The sequence below is a fragment of the Micropterus salmoides genome, unplaced genomic scaffold (genome assembly GCF_014851395.1).
Source record: "Micropterus salmoides isolate LMB-PRFRI ecotype aquatic unplaced genomic scaffold, ASM1485139v1 Ms_hic_scaffold_2, whole genome shotgun sequence".
Taxonomy (NCBI): Eukaryota; Metazoa; Chordata; class Actinopteri; order Centrarchiformes; family Centrarchidae; genus Micropterus; species Micropterus salmoides.
The window spans coordinates 3,681,677-3,699,407 of NW_024041150.1; the positions used below are offsets into that span (position 1 = coordinate 3,681,677).

A 17,731-nucleotide genomic window follows, 5' to 3' on the forward strand; every position below is an offset into this window, starting at 1 on the left:
CTAATGTCAATGGCAAGCGCTGCGAGTGCAAAAACCTTTAATTAGAATAAAGAAAGCAAACAAAATAGACAAACATGAGTGACAATGATGCATTCTTCAGTTCCTGGTTGATACAATTTTGGATTCTTTTTATACCCCAGGCATGAGGCGCTTTCACACTGCCTTATTTTCCAGGATTATTATGTCGTCTCGCTGTGCTGTATGAAAGGTGCAGAGCCTGAAAGGGGGGTCAGATTTGATCGGCCTCTGAGCCAGAAATGTTTGTAGTAAAAGAAACAGAACGATATCTGTGTAAAAAAAGCTTGATCGCTATTTGAAAGCACACATGGTTGTGGGATTATGCAGCAATATTTTGTTCAGTATGCATGAGTGAAAAGCGGTATATGGGCGCACATTCTTTCAGTGTTTATGGATAACCAAACATTTTTCTCCTTGGTCTGCTTTTTGAGAGATAATGAAGTGAATGACATGATGGCAAATGAGTAAATGGAGAATGATTGGATAATAATTGTAAATTTGGACGTTCACATTTTTTCACATGAAACATTTTCCACATTGTCATTAGAGACACTTTGAGTTCACAGGTTTAAATTCACAGATTGTTTCCGATTTGCTCTGCTCTTGCTAAAATGTTATTCCACCTACACAAAAGGCACTATTGCACACCTTATTCAATTTTGAATCATCATTCAGTAAAAATAATGATTTGCAAAGTAGCTGAAAGGTTTAATTTTTGTGTTACAATGTGAGCCTTTTAATGGCAACCTCTGTATTTTCAGAAACCTCTACCGTGCCTTCATGTAACACATGTACTTTCAGTACCCTTAAAACTGATTCAACCTTCAAGATTCCTTTTGTGGATATTGTTGCAAAGCAGCCTCAAATGAAACTGGATGAATTTAATGTTCTTCTCCGATTCAAGTAACACATAATAGCCCTGGAAATATAACAATCTTTCCAAAAAACATGTACACCCCCACTTACTTTGCTACTCACGACCAACAGACCTTTTCTAGACACAAGATTCAAATGAATATGGTTAAATCTTTGGTACCGCTTCTTACTTTTTCTAGTGATTATTGGGCTTTACTTAGTTTGTCAAATTGAGAATAAAGAAATACCATTTCTTTAGGTTGTTCATTGACCTTTGTTATATTTATCCCTGGGGGTGCCCAGCATCACGGGGGGAAAAATAGCCTCCCACCACCATTGAAACCTTGGTAATTTGTTTCTGCAGCAATGCTCCCAGCTCTGTGTGTTCTGTGCGTCAATGTAACATGGACGCCAGTAAGGGACCATGTCCATACAGCTACATTAACATGTGGCCACGTTGCAACATGTGGCCTACATGTTGCCTTCGACACCCAAATGGGGCATCCTCCTCTCTCCATCTTGCCTCCATACCTCAATACTTACTACTAACTTACTACTTAATACTAAAATGAAACAAATTTAATAAAAGAAACTGATTTGTCAGTATATACATGCTTCAGTATCAGTGCAACAAATCCCTGCACATATTTTGGTGCTTTTGCAAATGAAGCGATTATGAGTCACAACTAGCCGTTGGAGATGAGGCTGACCTGAGAGGGTGGCTAAGGAGTGGGCATGGTGGACGCCGTAAACACACTCTTACTTTGAAAAGCAGAAAAAAACAAGGTCAAAACTTGGAGTCGTCAGTGACTCAGTAGACTTTTTTAAAAATAATCCAAGGAAGGAAGTAGAGAATGGCAGTCTGAGATATAAAAATGTTAAGAAAGTACATAATTGAGCTTGGGTGTGTGTGTTTGTGCATGGGTATGTGTGCGAGAGTGAGGAAGAAAGAGCAAGAAAGAAGGAGAAAAAGAAGACCAGTAGTGATAAGTGATAGAGATAAACCGTAATTGGAGTGTGTGGAGAAAGTAAACAAAATGCGATATGCGTGTAAGAGAGAGGGAGAGAGAGATGAGAAGATAGAGGGAGCGCGTGAAGAAAGTAAATTAGACCTGAGATAATGTGAATCAAGACTGGGGAAAAAGAAGAAGATGGTGAGAGGCAGAGATTTGCAAGTAGATGGTTTCTGGGTAGATTTTGAAGAATAACGGATTCTTACTCTCTCTCAGAATTGTGTTGTTAAATATATACTTTGTGAAGTCATTAAATTAAAAAAGAAATATATATTATATATACACATACTGAATACACCCCTACTCTGTCATTTGGAGAACTAAAATACAGAAAAGTTGTATTGTAGGAAAATAACAGTTATCAGTTGTAGTACATTGGCGTGTATAATGGGTCGACTCCTTAGTACTTCTGTTGGGCCACAAAACTAACTAAAATTCAGATTTTCTGGGACAGCGGCAGGGTCTGCCTTTTAAAGAAAAGCCACACCATCGTCAATAAATCATTAAGAAATCATCTACTGAGCAGACAGACATGGCTGACTGGGAGAGACGAGGCATCGCGAGAGAAGAAGAGGGGAGGATGGAGCGTCGCAAGAATGACTGCAAGAGGTTAAAGAAGAGAGACAGAAGAAGTGAGACAGAAAATGAGAGCGCAAAATGGAGGACGACAGAAGAGAAAATCACTGTGAGCACAAAGTAAAAGGTGAAGCAGTCGATTTGCTGGTGTGTGTTCACGTTGCACCAGTTTGCATGTGTCAGTCTGCCAACACTCTATTATATCTGAGAAAAATGGAATAGTGCAGCAGTCTGGATGGCTGATGAAATCAGCTGCCGTATCCCTGCTGGGTTACTGCCTACAGATGTCAAGCCCATCAGATAAGAAGCCACTTTACCATGCAACTCCCTGCCTGGGTGTCACATGGATGAAATACGAGCACTCGATTTAAGAGCTATCAATTACATTGAAATTATTCCATTGATTTTGACAATATAATTACTTTGAAAAACAAGACAACTGCCAAGAGGACATGGCATTTAAACAGTGTTTTAACAGCATGAAGCAGGAGGAGGATCACTTCTTCAACCTCACTAGGGAATATTAAATTGTAATGAATAATAAGAGATGAGAAAAAGATAAATACAACAGAATATATAAAACCTATCTAAGAAAAATAAAGGATGAATAGAGAAAAAAGCAGCTTATCAATTTGCTAACATTAATTTGGATGCTGCTACATCTGTGATAAACCAATATCGGCAGATTGTACCAACCCAGCAGTGTATCAGGCTCAAAATAATTACCAGGAAACGGGGACCAAACTTTAGAAAATGTAAGGGCTTAATACTAACCCTGGCGTGGAAGAGACGAACATTCATCTTCACTATTTGATGAAAATGCAAAGATTAACGATGTCATCAGGCAGAAGCACACAACGTTTCCTTGAATAATCTGAGCATGAAAGCTGCCAGTCCAAGCATTTCTTACATAACCGCTTTCACAGAAAACCCTCTGATACACAGAGGGAGGGACATGATAATCATCAGCTTTTGAAAAACTTCTTTTTAAAAGCTACAAAGTGAGATAGGGATAGCAGTAATATTTCTTATGGTTTAAATTAATTATGTTCTCCAATCTATAAAATTATGTTCAAGGCATGGATTCTGCACAGCACAATCACCATCTAGAAATATTTGCAAAAATAATGTACAAGAAAGTACCAGATTACACAGTACGGTAAATCTAAGTGTTAAGCTTGGACTGTGCAGCCTCATCTTTTTACATTTTATTAAGCTGTAATTTTTGTGGACAATTGCAAGTGCAGTAGTAAAGGAAAAAGTAATTCCAGTAGTGACTTCATACTCAGCTGGGAGCAGCATGGGCTTGCAGCAATACAAGCAACCCTGTAATAATAATTTTACACTTCAACCCAATGTATCCGTTTAAGTGTCCTTGAACAAGGAACTGAATCCCAACAATTTACAGGAGCACTACCCTGTGGCTCAACCTCTCTCCATTTTTTTTCTCAAAATACTCTCTAGTCAACAAGAAAAGCTGCTACATAAGTAATCGACGGGAGACTTGCTCTCAGTGGCCACATTTTCAGAGTACAACTAATTGAGTTGCATAACCCAAATACATTTTAACCTTATCCAACTATGACCAAGTATCAGCTTTTACTACATTTTCAAACACACAGCAATCTAGCTGCCAAACATTCGTCAACCACATATTTACATGCACGGATGAGCCCACCATGAACACATGCAGTATCTTAAATCTCAAACAATATCTCCCACTTGTCTGGAATCCCACAGGATCCCTCAAATGTTGCCACCCTATTCTGCACCACAAGGTTATACCACATTAGCATCATGAAAGGATTTCTTTAAGTGTGAATACTGGAGGGAATCTGTGACATTGCCATCTAATGTGAACGGGGTGTCTTCAGGCATTAATCAGACTTTGCTTTGTAGAATGGAAATGAGTAAATTAACGGAACGCTCCAACAAGTAACCCATGTAAACATTCTCATTATTGTGATGCCTTACTCTGGTTATTGGCTATGATACGATTATGTGCAAATAAATGTAGCCTCACTCTTCCTACTCTAAAGCTCAGGAGAGAGGAAGACAGTTACGCCATCTGTTTTCAGATCTTTACTGATGCAGGGAAGTCTGGATGAACACATGCCGTGTTTTGCATCATATCCTTATTCCTACAAATTTATTCCTGCATCTACCGTTGGCCAGAGACAATGAAGAAACAGGTGGTGTAAAACTCTCCCCTTGGTTTGTGAGGAAAGTTAGCAGCCTTCTGGTCAGAAGTATCCTCTGTTAATGTTTACACTTTTGCTGCCACCATATTGGAACTTACACTCACCTAAAGGATTATTAGGAACACCACACTAATACTGTGTTTGACCCCCTTTCTCCTTCAGAACTGCCTTAATTCTACGTGGCATTGATTCAACAAGGTGCTGAAAGCATTCTTTAGAAATGTTGGCCCATATTGATAGGATAGCATCTTGCAGTTGATGGAGATTTGTGGGATGCACATCCAGGGCACGAAGCTCCCGTTCCACCACATCCCAAAGATGCTCTATTGGGTTGAGATCTGGTGACTGTGGGGGCCATTTTTTTTTTACCAATTTGAAATGATTGGAGCTTTGTGACATGGTGCATTATCCTGCTGGAAGTAGCCATCAGAGGATGGGTACATGGTGGCCATACAGGGATGGACATGGTCAGAAACAATGTTCAGGTAGGCCGTGGCATTTAAACGATGCCCAACTGGCACTAAGGGGCCTAAAGTGTGCCAAGAAAACATCCCCCACACCATTACACCACCACCAGCAGCCTGCACAGTGGTAACAAGGCATGATGGATCCATGTTCTCATTCTGTTTACGCCAAATTCTGACTCTACCATCTGAATGTCTCAACAGAAATCGAGACTCATCAGACCAGGCAGCATTTTTCCAGTCTTCAACTGTCCAATTTTGTGGTGAGCTCTTGCAAATTGTAGCCTCTTTTTCCTATTTGTAGTGGAGATAAGTGGTACCCGGTGGGGTCTTCTGCTGTTGTAGCCCATCCGCCTCAAGGTTGTGCGTGTTGTGGCTTCACAAATGCTTTGCTGCATACCTCGGTTGTAACGAGTGGTTATTTCAGTCAAAGTTGCTCTTCTATCAGCTTGAATCAGTCGGCCCATTCTCCTCTGACCTCTAGCATCAACAAGGCATTTTCGCCCACAGGACTGCCGCATACTGGATGTTTTTCCCTTTTCACACCATTCTCTGTAAACCCTAGAAATGGTTGTGTGTGAAAATCCCAGTAACTGAGCAGATTGTGAAATACTCAGACCGGCCCGTCTGGCACCAACAACCATACCACGCTCAAAATTGCTTTAATCACCTTTCTTTCCCATTCTGACATTCAGTTTGGAGTTCAGGAGATTGTCTTGACCAGGACCACACCCCTAAATGCATTGAAGCAACTGCCATGTGATTGGTTGATTAGATAATTGCATTAATGAGAAATTGAACAGGTGTTCCTAATAATCCTTTAGGTGAGTGTATATCCAATTCTTTACCAATCAACATGTTGATAATGACATTTTAAGCACTGCATTATTGGCCCAGAAATGAAAACTATACTATGTGGTAAATGATCATGAAGAATGTGGTGACTGTGATGATGAATGTTTTTTGTTTGTATGTTTGTGATTTGATGAAAACATGATGCTATTCAGTAAAAGAAAAATAGGGGTACCTTTGGTGTTCGTCGTTTACTCCTTCTGAAAATATGAGACTTCAGGGAAGAAAAAAAAAAAAAAAGGTGCTTGGTTAAAAACAAGACATAATATTCTACAGTTGAAGAATAAACGATATACTCCAGATCAGAACTGATTCAGAGCGATGATTAAATTGTTAAGTGGAAGCAATGTTTAAGGGGTCTTGAGCCAATGGTGTGTAAAACACATCACATTATCATTCACGTATACATGTGGTATAAACAGGAAGCAGATTGTCTATTCTGCAGTTGGTTACTTAGTTAGCAGAATAGAAATGAAGAACAACAATGGTGAAAAGTCAGACCAGAGATTCCTTTGCTTCAACAGACAAGAAGGTGGAAATGGTAACTGGAATTAACATCATTATAAAGTGGGCAATGCAGGGCAAAACCCAGATAGGGAGTCATCACAAAGCAAATACAGAGACATATTTGAGTGGTAGCAGGAGCATTTTCCATCGCTGGTCGAAGACATGGCAAGAGTAAAGAAGTACCCAAGTGTTCTACCATGTGACCCCCCTATTCCGTGACCTCCACTGGTTCCCTGTAGTTGCATCATATTTAAGACAATGGAAATCACCTATAAGGCTGTCAATGGAACTGGCCCACCTACCTTCAGGCGTTAGTCAGACCTAATGCCCCAGCTGGAGCGCCCCCTCAACTACGTCTTTTAGGTGGCTAGCACTGCCAACGCTCAGAGCAGACAAAAGGTGCTCAACTAAGTCACAACTCTTCTCTATTCTGACCCGCATAGTTGGAACGAGCTCCCGGCCAACGCCAGCACAGCAGAGTCGCTGGCCAGCTTCCACAAGAGACTCAAGACGACTCTGCATAGCCACCCTTCTTCATTGTTGAACTATTACTTTAAGATCTGTTTCCTGTTCAAAGTCTTTTTTGTTTCTAGTGAATGGGGTTTGGATAGAGTCTACGAGTTATCCATGCATTGTTGCTGCATGCTTGATTATATATGTAGTTGACATTTGATCACTGTTAAGAGAAATGGTATAAAAACATATATAAACAGATAAGTAACAACCCACATATCCTTTCAGATTTTGAGTTTGCCATGAGCTATTCAGACACTAACATGACTGAAAATGACATGAAACATTAAACCATGTCAATGCTTCTAAGGAAGCATTAAAAGTTTATTTAGTTCAGATCCTGTGGGGATTGGATATAAAGCTCCACTAGCGTCAGCATGGGGTGCAGAGTCCCCTCAGCAAGCTCTGCTGGACGCCAAGTGGCCCACTACTCATTTCTGCATTAATGTTAAATGTTCACATAGATGGCATATATGTGCATATACTTGTTTATATACAGTATGTACAGCCTGCTGCCTTCTGCAAGGAAACCACAAAACACAACTATTTAAAGAGTCATGGGGAACACAATGAAAGAAGAAAACACATATTTAATCAAAATGGATGTACTGTTTAAGATTCAAGAGCTGGTGTGGCTTCTGGAAGCATTAAGGTTGGTGTATTTTGAGGTCAAAAGACCTTTTCAGTTATGCTCCATTATTGCTGAATTTGTTTTTTGTAGTTTTGTGGTCATGATTATATTGTTCCCTTGGGTTGGACACAATGGAAGCAAACAGCAGCGCCCATTAACTACAGCCTGAAAAGCTATCAAGAGGTTAAAGGGTAAAGCTGTTACCCTTTAACATAAAACCAACAATGATTTTGTAATAAGTATTTTCTGTGTAGCCACAACCATTTATGCCTCATGGGACTCTATTATTGTCCAGAGCCTATTAAAAAACACAAAGGCCCACAATCTTTCATTCTAAAACGCCACGCAGGGGGTATGCATTTCTGTTTACACGGCTTTGCTGGTTTGACAAACTAAGAAGAATAAATCCTATTTTTGAATGTGTGTGAACAGATGCTTAAACATCTTGCATACAACTGTTATTCCATAATGTTTAACTGAACCAGCAACATTTGGACTCTCTGGAAGCCCCTTAGTGACAACTACCAATGCAAAGATGTACAGCTCATTTTCAGTTTATGCCTACATGTAAGCTTGTACATAGTGTATAACTGCCCAGCAGCTCTAGAAATTTAACCTAAGCTGGCCTACAACTACATTTTTTAGGATAAATATTCATCTTTGTATTCATTTAATATCTTTGTATTACTAACTTTACTGAAAACACACTATGACCCCAAAACTATGAGAGGTAATTATCTATGCGAACGAGGAATGGGGATCGATACCCAGTTCTAAAAGGACCCAGTTCCAAAATCCTAGCTTACTGATACTGCTATCGAGACTAGCGAGTCCTATGTCCTAGTCCATGTAACATTATGTCTCAAGCGTCAAATGTTGAAACACGATGGATAAGAAAATTAATGTTTTTTAGTAAAGGCAACCGAAACGCAGTATTGGACTGGCCCGGGACCGTTTATCATCAGGGTGCAGCCTCTCTGCAGACTCCTACACACACACACACAGCGCCCAGCAGAGGGAGAGGCTGCGCCGTCACGGTGGAGACGGTGAAGTTAAGTTCGCTACTCGAGTTGATGACAGCGAAGCTCGTTACTGTAAGTACTTACAATAAAACCTTTGCGAGTAAAAAGACAACACTTTATCAATACACCTGTCTGTAAGGTAAACACGTAGAAAGGGTTAATTTAATTTTGTTTGTCCTCAGTGTGTCATATTGTATGTTTTATACAAGCTAACATTAACTAGGCAATTAACCAAATGTTAAAAACAAGCTAAATAGAAAGCTGTACTGGTCTGTAGTCTTAAAATCTGGCACACTGTTAAAAACTCAGCTGCTGGCTGAGACAAACCAGCCACTACTCCTTCGACCAGGTAACATCACCTGCAGGCAGTAAATAACAGCAGAGAGGAGGAGGAGGAGGAGGGACTTACTATATACTGACTTTGCTGTTGCTGCTCTAGAAACAAAATTAAAATATTACATTCTAATCCTATAATTCATTTAAAAACAACCAGGCAGCTAATATGCACACTTCAATATGCGTTTATTTAACGCAAGTCATATGTCATCTCAATATATAACAATGTTCTCGCACAATATTTTGCTCATACCGTGCAGGCACATCTCGTCCTACCTAATAACCATCACCAAATAATAGTACAGATAAAGAATCGGATCTTTAAGCAGTCTCAATAAGGGTATCAATATCAATAAAAATTAACAATCCCCATCCCTAAATTGCAAACCTTTAAACCCCTAATGATTTAGTATAACTGGACAGAGTAGAGGAGGCATGCTTGAATCCAGGCACTTCAGTTGAAGGATGTTCGCCCTATTCAACACCTCCACACTAAGCTGCTTAAAATTGGAGAGCTCTCATACAAATTCATTTTCCTAAATGAAAAAGGTTGAAAATAAGTTATTGTTTAAATGTAAAAGCACATTTTCTCATGTGAAAGCCATTACTGAGAGATTGTTGTGATTTTTTCCCCCAACTGATGTTGTGTGATGTCCAGCTGTCTGGCCCATATCGTCTCATATTCAAGGAACTTATACTCATACGACAATCTATCAATGCCTGATTCAGAAGAAAACAAAGCCAAAAACCACAGCGTTTAATCTGCCAAGTCAAGAAAATCCATTTGAGCTTCATAACAACACCCTTTGCAGTATATTCTCCTCACTCACTTCCCCCTTTCTTTCACATTTGTGTTGACGCATCACAACAACGGCCAAACAACAAATCACTTGCCATAAATACTCTCCCACTTTATCCAATTAATGAGTAGCTTAAGAGTGAAACCGAGCAAGATGGGCAGGTTGACTGACCTGAAAAAATCTGCAATTCTAGATAGAAGCTCTGAGGATTGCAGCGTTTATCTGTGTGTCTGCCTGTCCGTGCTCTGACTCTCACTCTCTCCCTGACCTCTGTGAGGAGGCCCTATTAAGTGTTGTCCCATTAATCAGTGGTGAACCTGCTCTCTGCCTGTGCTCCTGCTGACTCTCGGCTGGATCAAGGATAGGCCAAGATCCTGCTGGGAGACAGACCCACAGAGAGAGAAGCAACATTGCCTTTGAGAAGCTCAATGCAACAAACATACAACACATACTGGAGACTTTCCCGGTTTCCAAAGAGCTAAAATCAACAACACAGTATCAGTCGTAATGTGCAGATTCTGTGAACGTTACAACTGCATTAGCAAGGGGGCAGAGAGACGTTAAAACACAAACAAAGTTGTATTTGTTAACCTGCTAAAAACTGACTATTCTCATTACACATTGAGCAGACACATGCTTGTGTCCATATGATCAATCTGGGTCCAACATTCACACAACTGTCCATCCAACACCGTCCTTTTAGCTCCTGTTTGGTCTCCACCAACTCCTGAGAGTCCATCTAGCTGTTAGATGTTACACTTTCTTTACCAACTAGTCTCTAACTTCATCTGCCTGTCGTTTAGTGTTCGGCAAGTAGCAAACACTTGAGAGTCAGTCTTCAGGGTCTCTGCAGTCATGTGATTCTATGCCAATATCAAAAACATCACTAAAGGGAGCTTTAAAAATATCCTGGGACCACATGTGAATGTTCTTTTCCAAAATCAGACAGTTAAATGTCGATTCTCGTTCTGTCTCCATCTCAACTGGTGACGCAAGCAAACTTTCCAAATACACTGCCACCTCGGGTTGATCCTTACCCACTAGAATATTTTTGTTATGCCTGACTGTTTATTTCCACGCTGCTATATCTCCAAGTGCGTCTGTGAGGATGACTCAGAAGTTCTATCACGACTGGTAGAAGTTTGGAGATGGAACCAGAAAGCCTCTATTACAGGCTCCATAATTGGAGAGGCTAGCTGTGATCAGTTTCATGATGTGTGAAAGGGGACAGGAAATTTCTCTAAGTATAGGCTGTGTCACTGCGCGGTATTGCATATCCATGAAACAAATATAGAGACTTTAGATTTTGTAAGCTTTTCTAAAGCGTAAAGTCACTTTAAAGAGTACCCTATCAATGTGCCCTACCTGCACCATGAGTCTGACACTTACTAATTACAGGCTATATTGTCTAAGAATAATAAGTCAGATGGTTTCCAGTGGCACATTAAGACTGACTGCACACATCTTCATTTCAGAATGTGACTGTGTGTTAAAACGGGAACATGAGGGAGATGTCGTGTTAATAGATGTGAACATTAAGTACAGGCTGTGCATTTAGACTCAGATCTAATCTCTGTCACTGTGGTGTCAGCTTCTTCTGCTCTTTTTACCCTCCTCCATTTCTTTCCTTTTCCTATCCAACCGCCCAACCCACAATACCACCTCTTTCATCTCGCCATCTAACTTCCCTCCACCAACCTCTTCATCTTTGCTTCAACTCTGCTTGCCTGCCACTTTTATCTTCCCTTTCTCCTATTTTCCTCCAACCCTCTTCCCCACTGCTGTATTCGCTCCACTGTCTGTTCTTTCTCCTTCCATCCCCCTTTCATTTCACTTTATTCCTCCCTGGCTGGCATTTCCCTCCTCTAACCCTCAACCAGTCTCTCTCAATTTATTCTTTGTGTGCTGCTCCCACCTCCTTCTGCACTCTCTTTTCTGGCCCATTTCTCTCTTTGCTTAAAACTCACCTTTTCCCTTTGTTTTCTCTACACCTTATTCTCTCCCTTTTACTGTGGCTGGGTACAAAACGTTTTCTGTATAAAGGCTGACAGGAACATTGATGTGTTGACACTTTACACTTGAACAAACCCCCCTTGATATAAATTTTTCCTCATATGTTCGGATGGAGGTCCACTCCATTGCTTTACAAGAAGAAACTGGGTCATTGCAGTGCCTTTAATAGAGGTTGGTTAGAGAACTAAATGTACAAAAAGAGAGAAACAGTCACAAATAAAAAAAATAAATAAAAAAAAGACCATCATCTCTATGAAACGTGAAAAGAAAACGTGTGTTAATGCATTTATGGACATCAAATATGACCTTTATACCAACAGAGAATTTTTCAAGTTCTCTCATCTCAATCTTTTTTCTTTTTTTTAAAGGATGTGTTCATGTTTATAAATGTTGAGTGAAGTGCCCTAGATCCTCAGAATAAAATCTGATGTCACGTCACATCACTTTAGATGTGCCGTAGAACTGCTCCCTGACACCTACATCTTTTCCTTGGCTTTTCATTACACCTTCCTACCCTCTGTTTCTATTCCAGTTCTCTCTTGAACCCAGCTCAGTCAGCAGGACGGCAGTCATTAGTGGAATTACTTTGGGGTTTCATTGCAGAGCTTTCACCCCTGTATAAATACTCCGACGGCTGGCATCAAAAGAGAAAATGTCGTCATACCAGAAGAGTACAAGGAAACTAAGTCAAAATAGCCTAGTTACATTGGGGGAGTAGTTGTTATGTGAACATGGCCAAATATGTTCCAGCTAATGAGCTTTTGTCAGAGCATGTAGGCACATCGTTAACACATCTTCACACAGTTGACTGACTGTTTTAAAAAACTGAAGAGAGACGATGCACAGTATCGAGTGTCCTACTTCTCGCTGCTCTCTTGAGGAGCTGTCAAAATTCTGGAAAACAATAAAACCCAACTGTTTGGCACACAAAATTGTTATAATTACTGTACTTTCCTCAGTACCACATTAAACCAAAATAAATACCTATTCCTAAACTTAAAAAAAAATAATGGCGTACATTCTTTGCACCTCTAGGTTTGGCACACAAATATTGACTCAGTACGAGGGCTGCACAATATATTGACTCGATATCGTTGCACAATATCACAACGCAATATTCTGTTTATTTTGTGGAGAGCTGCGTCCGTTGGCTGTGTGGAGTTCTGTTCGATTTAGAGCCCGCATAAAAAACGCTATATAATGATCAAGTTTCATTGGCCAGCATCGCAATATGACTTTTGTCTGTATCGCGCAACCTTACTCAGTACTAACCTCAATACTTTCTTTGTACCAACCAAAATGTGTCGGTAGCCAATTTTGAAAACTGGCAGGGCACTTAATGTGTCTAGTCAGGTTGTTTTAATCAGACATAATTTACAGATTAAAATTTTGCCATTTTTAGACTTGATTTTATTTAGCCCAATGTTATTTTACAGCTGCTTGTGTTTAGGCAACATTTAAGACTTGAGAACTTTTGTTAAATAGAAAAGGGGGGTTTGGAAAAAAACATGTTGATATTCCTTAAAGGAAGGCTTTAAATTAAAGTATGGTCTTGTATTGTAAAACAAAAATCGCAAAGCAAATGTTGCTCTGCCCCAGTTACATTTCTTTTACTTTTCAAAACTATTAGTCAGAAACCCTTAAGTGAACAACGTGTTTTAAGTTGCTGAATCACAAAGTTGCTGAACAGCTTTCCTCTCGGTGCCATCTCAAAACGACCTTTTCTTCAAACAAGGTTCACTTTCCCGGGAACGAAGGTGACTGCGGTCAGTAATTCCAATTTTGGTTACTTTCAGTTCCAAAAATACCAAGACAACAATAGCTGACTGCTGCAAACACAATATTTGATTGCAGCAAAATCTTTAACAGTTTGTACACTTTAATGTGCCAAACAAAGTTGTTAATCAAAGCTTTATTAAGGACACACACCCGATCCAAAAAACATAGAATAAAAACAGACAAACAAAAACTAGAAAATACTAGTAACTAATAACTGTTTGCTGAGTCCGATAACACACCTTGCTAATGGCTTGCACTGCTTCGTTGTGGTACCTTAAGCAGGAGCCTCAATAAATATATGCTACATTGAGTTTCTGCATGCTGCTCTTTCTGTAGCACCACCACTAAAGGTATGAATAGGGGTACTATATGCTCTAAAAAGGGTAACCTTCACAGATACTGAGCACATACTAAATTTGCAAATCAACATATTAGAGTGTGCATACATTATACGACACTGTCTGCAAATGTCCTTCCCATCAGACAGGTCATCAGTTATTTAATGTCCCAAATATTTAGCCTCATCACACAGCAGACAGAGAGAAGTCAGGAAATGACAGATGAATGACAATGACTGTTGACTCTCTACTACCAACAATCATAATATTACTCGTCTTTGCATTATATTTAATGTTAAAGTCTGAGCCACACTGAAAGCAAACCCTCAGTAATTGTTGAAGACTAGCACTAAAGGGAATCATCTGCGTAAATCAAGTGGTTGATGATAGCGTAACAACCATATATCCTTTTCCACAGCTGTTCAACAAGCTTCTTTAATAAATCGTCCATAAACATTGAGAAAGGGAGGTAAAATGTGTCCCTGTCTGACTCCATTGCATACATTGACTGGGGCAGACACAGAGTTACCTTATTACCTTAGTTTACATGCATTGACTGAAGAGCATAGAAAAAAGCCAGAATTCTCACTAGAAATTTGGGAAACTCTGTTGTGTAACTTGTAAAATAATAACTGTAAATAAACTTGTAAAGTAAAAATTGTTAGTTTATTTTAAGGAAAATTTACTGCAAACCACATTCTCAACAGGACTAAGAAGATTTTAGATGGACTTTTCATTAGACAATTTTATTAATTTCATCATGGTAAAAGCGTACACATATTCTGATAGTCTGCACAGCATTTATACCCTTGCCCTTGGCAACAAAAGGTTATTCAGGGATGTTTGTTGTTGTCACTGAAGGTGTGAAAAGTGATGTCAAAATATTGTCAAAAAGACCCTGAGCAAGGGTGTCAACATGATTTATATCTGCCGATCTGGACTAAGACGGGATGGCACCGTAACCACGACCAACAAACTTGTGCTTCTTGTGATGCTAAATCACATATGTTTGCACCACTGTTCATTTACACAATATTTGTTATGACTACATTAATAATGGTTTGTAGTGCAATTGCTTATAAAGAAAAATGAGTTACCAGCATAAGGTATTTTCATGCCTAAGCACTCAGAATATATCAGGATATACACCAAGCATACTGCCACTTGGGATTATGTGGAAATTCAGTGTTTACAAGATGAGCAACAAGGAGCCAACACTGTAAAATTGCAATAATGATGTGATAAATAAATAAATTATGTTACTGTGCAAGAGACAATGCTTCAGTGGAGCGGTGTTTGAGACTATGGAGTTGAAAAATGTGTACTTTATGCACAAAATTATAGAGGCAGCATATTTTACCAAATGCAGACATGAAGTATTTTCAGTATGCATTTGTTAAAGAAAGAGGAGTCGTACAAGCTGCAACCAGTGTTAACCTATGCAGACATTGAACAGTGATGTGACAAGTGAACTGTACCCGACCTTGTGTTCCTCTGAGTGCGATGCTTGTTCAATGTGTTCTCTGGGGGGGAATGTCTATATATATGCTCTATGACTAAAGTCAGAGTATGTGTGTTTCTCCTTGTAAGTGGTTATGTATGATTAATGAGATTGTTTTCTCTCAATCATATGTGGATGGTACATGTTTTTAACATCTATGCTGTAGCTTTATATCTACTGGAATAGCTTTGGAAACAAAAACATTGCCTTGAAAAGTATATTTCATCCTAGTTATTTAGAGGCCAAATATCTTTAATCGCTCAATTCAGAAGTGGTTTTCTTCCTCCATCTATTGAGGTTGGCAGATGTTAATATATTCAGCAGGGAAAACATATCATGGTATGATCTGGTGGAAGTCACATTTTCTTTCAATCATGATTACTGTAAGTGTCAGTTCTTCATGAAAGGATTCAACCCTGAAATTTGCTGGTGTCAAAATATTAGAATATTGGTATGGCTGCTTAATTTTGGTGTGTATAGTTATCTAACTAAGGCTAAATGAATTTCATTACTGTCTTTCTTCACTATTATTATCATTATATATTCTTCACAATGTTTTATTGATAATTTACAAATTTTGATAATTAACAAACTTTGTCGTTGACATAGGTCTGAAAAACTGATTAGATAAATGCATTGTCCTTTATATTTGGAAAACATTTATATTCGGCTTTAATGTAATTTATGGTGTCTTGTAAACCTATTCGAATGACACAATAATAAATATCTTTGTCATATACTGTAGAGTTGTGTTGAGTGTGTGCTCTGCAGTACTGTATACGGGTTTCAACATTTCCTTCTTTTTTGTAAACCACATGTACATATTACATAGGCATTTTATGGCATCTCAAAAAGTGTGTGTATGTGCAAATACAGATGGGGGGGAAATTTGAGGAAAAAGCTTAATAAAAGTCTGGAGAAACATTCTTCCCTGTTTAGGGCTCACTGAATGGTTTAGTGAGGGTGAAAATTATGTAAATTAAATGTTACGGCCTTACCACTCAACCCAGTTTCACAAGTGGAAGATTTTGGACCAGTGTGTAAGACAGTGGTCCCCACCACCATCTCCGTTAAGACCAAATGATATATGAAATAAAGTTGAGGAATGGTGTTCATGCCTCCAATAAGGGCTCCGCAGACTTGGCAAGGAGCATTCAAGCTGTTCTGGAGGCTTGTGGTGGCCTGACGCCATACTGAGACACTTCATGTGGCTTTTCCTTTAATTTTTCACCCATCTGTACGTGCTTGTATTAGCGGTTGCATGTGTCACATGCCTTTGGGAGCCAAATGTAACAGAGGCATTAGCCTACTTCCCTTGCATTAGTCAAAATAAACAAAAGAACATAAGTACAGCTCCTCCGCTGCATTTAATCAAATTCCACTGGGACCGTGTCCTGAAAAACAACCTTTACCCTGTTAGACCTCCAGTGCAGCTCACTTTCCCATATGAGTCTCACAGACTGGTCTCGTTTCCTTGGAGCCTCTTTGGTCTGTGCTGGGATTACTTTCTGAGACAATGTGTGATTGCAATTGTTTTCACAGAACAGGCGTAGTATCGACCGGTTCACATGATGAAGACTCTAATCCGCTGCCAAATGGCACAGATGGGGTGGGATTGGCATGTTGACCTTGTTACTTTTACTAGTCACACATTGCCTGCACAAACACAAACTGCATTCTGGCAATTGCATAACAGCCTTTGTAAGACTGCTGAGGCCAATAGTTAGGAGACAGAAAAATACTGAATGTTTCTCTACTGTTTTAAGTGCTTGTGCACGTAAATGTTTATTGTACATTTTTCTTTGTTCATACATTTTACATGTGTGATGCGGATTGACTGACACCATCGTGGGTTTGGAAAAGCTTACTAGAAAATTCCGAGTAAGTTATTAATAACTTACAGACACATTGTGTGCAATAGTCCACCTTCCACCTTCTTATCCTCTAAATGCTGCCTAGAGCGCTTGCTGTGCATCCGGTGAGCGTGCAACTGGTTGTGTGGTCAAAGCTCATCAAAATAGGTTAAATCCCGGAACTTCTGTTTCTACACAGTGCAGCCAAACACTAGATGTGAAGGATGCAGCGAGACAGAGTTCATGTCTATGGTGGGTTACTCATTTTGCAGCTATTCAACAATAAATAGTGGAATGATCTGTCTGTATATTTAGCCTAGATCTTCCCACCATTGTGGGCGGGGATGAAAGAGAGCACTCTGGACTGCTCCCAGCAGCAGGATCAACACCTTCAGATCTCACAATTGTGCTACTATAATGCATAAAGTTAGTCGTTTCCTCGTCGGGTCAGGATCTGGT

General features: G+C 39.5%; 1 protein-coding gene across 1 annotated transcript in view; it reads right to left on the reverse strand.

Annotated features, from left to right (window-relative positions):
* The window catches only part of LOC119913352 (kinesin-like protein KIF20B), a 52,635-nt gene that overhangs the window by 8,854 nt on the left and 26,050 nt on the right, over positions 1-17,731 (reverse strand). Inside the window, 1 exon segment of the mRNA XM_038732763.1 lies at positions 6,155-6,193. Coding sequence (XP_038588691.1) covers positions 6,155-6,193 — 39 coding nt within the window.